Below are 2500 nucleotides of genomic sequence, written 5' to 3' on the forward strand. Positions count from 1 at the left end.
TTTACATCCAAGATTCCATTCTAGTTCTGCTTCTGTTGAAGACCTGAAAAAAAAAACAATAATAATAATAACTACTTAGCTACAACAATATAGATTCTGTATCTCCTTTCCTTAAAAAAGTCTGTTTTTGTATATACAGAAAAGGTTATACTCAAGACATACCCTTCATAACAGACAAGAGAGCATTTTAGTATGGCAGAAATTTAAGTACAATAATTACTCATATTCAGATACACACAATTTTATACCTACAATCAAATCTATACCTTTACAAAAAATTCAAATTCTATCAACACATGGAAATTTCTCAAACTTACACTTCAGTTATACCAAACGTATCAATCGGAGGTAGCTTGTTGCCGTGGCTAGCAATGCAGGTAATCCATTTTATGCCGCTGGAGGATTTATTGGAGTTGGCTGATATGCCAAATATGTACAGGGTTTCCTTCTCTAGATCCGTGATATTCTTCATTGTTAGTCTTGGGTTTACACTGACCCAATCAAGTTTATCCTGTCAAAAAATATAATAAAATATATCAAATATTCATAGTATAGTAAATCTAGTTTGTGTATATATTTTTTCTATTAATATAAAAAATGACCTATTAACAATTGTAAAATATAACAATATTTCAATAAATCTAAATTTCTTTTTGTCGTTATTGACCAAATAATAAAGCCAATAAAAATATATAAATTACACACCAAACATCTCTCTTCATACTGTCTCCTCTTGCACCAATAAATAGACACAGACTCAATCTTTTGGCTTTCGATTTTCTCTTCTGTGATGTTCCACTTGATCCCATAGATGGTGTTATTTCCATCCTTGTAGACAATGACTTGAAAACGACTTGGGAATGTAAGCACCTCACTCTTCTCAGGTACAATGACTGTCGCCTTTGTCTCGTCACCCCCTGGACCTACTCGATTCACTGGTGTGATATCAAATCTGAAAGAAATCAAAAACATTAGTATTACTGTATGAATATATATATCAGCACAATAGTATATTTTCACATGAAAGGTCTTACGAAGAAGGGGGAAAGAAATACTTACCTGAACTTCACATTGTTTTCCATATTAATGAACTTTGCATAATCATCATGGACTTCAAGTTCTCCCTCAGTTTTATTAATTTGTCTGAAAGAGAAATGAACAGAGTGAGTTCTTCTTTAAAAATTTATATGACACAGCACTATTCAAATATTTTTGCACCATTCACTAAATCAAACTAAATACTGTATAAACAAACAAGAAATATAATCTTACCTTCCAGTATTGGCATCAAATACATCAACTTCATAATGAAAATCAGGTCCATTCTTGAAGACAAAATCTACCTTCTGCCAATTCACATAGATATCTCGGGAATTGACATTCTGCTCTATTTCAAATGTTCCAATGTCTGTTCGAACCTTTGCTGTAGGCACTGCAGAAGAGAATGAGGTTGGTTGGTGGTATATACTGCTATTGTGGTTTTCATTTTTTATTCAATTCAATCAACCTTCACCATGATCCATAATAAACAGAAATAGAAAAAGAAATATTAAGTTAGAGCACACTTACATTTTGGGTCAGTTTCTTGTGTAGTAACAGCAGCATCGGACCACATATGGTCACGTCTTTCCCCAGTACCAGTGTGAAGCCTTACACGGAAGTCATATTGCATATATGCATATAAGTTATCTACAGTTTTGTTATAAATCAGCTTTTCAAATAGAGGTGGTTGAATCAATTCATTACTAACCTGAAAAAAAATTTGCATTTAGAAACCAACAGAAGTCTCAGAAGGAATAAATATTGAGAGAGAGAGAGAGAGAGAGAGAGAGAGAGAGAGAGAGAGAGAGAGAGAGAGAGAGAGAGAGAGAGAGAGAGAGAGAGAGAGAGAGAGAGAGAGAGAAAGAGAGAGAGAAAGAGAGAGAGAGAGAGAGAGAGAGAGAATGAGAAAGAGAGAGAGAGAGAGAGAGAGAGAGAGAGAGAGAGAGAGAGAGAGAGAGAGAGAGAGAGAGAGAGAGAGAGAGAGAGAGAGAGAGAGAGACAGAATATGTTACTTATCTTAAAATTCACAAACTGAACTTGAAATTTTAAACATTATGCAGTCCAGTTTAAACTTTTGCAGTGATTCCTATAAAATGCAATGTTAAAGGAGTTCATAAAATTTTGAGCTAATATTTCCAAGCAACTTCAGAAATTCAATCAATCAGTTTTTTTTCTTAAACATCTAATATAGGAATACACATTCATAATATATAAGGAAACATCACTGGGAACTACTTACAACAATCCACTCAAGTTCTTCGAGAGGGCTGTCATCTGGCCGTTCTCTGTATGAGACCTCCTGTCTGATTTTTCCCGGGAATGTGTCCATGGGGTGGGGTAATCTCCAGCTTAATTTTACACTATGGGGACCTTCCACATGAGCAGTCAGTGCCTCAGCTGGTTTTGGAATCACTAGAAGTATATGGATAAATAGCTTAATTTGTGTATTATGATTAGA

At 34.4% G+C, this 2500-nt stretch overlaps 1 protein-coding gene across 1 annotated transcript in view; it reads right to left on the minus strand.

Moving 5' to 3' along the window:
* Positions 1 to 2500, minus strand: part of LOC113815287 (cytokine receptor) — a gene marked incomplete in the record, with an annotated part of 89078 nt that overhangs the window by 38245 nt on the left and 48333 nt on the right. The window contains 7 exon segments of the mRNA XM_070131454.1: positions 1 to 43; positions 318 to 511; positions 706 to 952; positions 1060 to 1143; positions 1273 to 1432; positions 1570 to 1750; positions 2282 to 2454. The exon segment at positions 1 to 43 is cut by the window's left edge and continues 82 nt beyond it. Of these exon segments, the coding sequence (XP_069987555.1) occupies positions 1 to 43; positions 318 to 511; positions 706 to 952; positions 1060 to 1143; positions 1273 to 1432; positions 1570 to 1750; positions 2282 to 2454 (1082 nt within the window).

Source organism: Penaeus vannamei, chromosome 16 (genome assembly GCF_042767895.1).
Source record: "Penaeus vannamei isolate JL-2024 chromosome 16, ASM4276789v1, whole genome shotgun sequence".
NCBI lineage: Eukaryota > Metazoa > Arthropoda > Malacostraca > Decapoda > Penaeidae > Penaeus > Penaeus vannamei.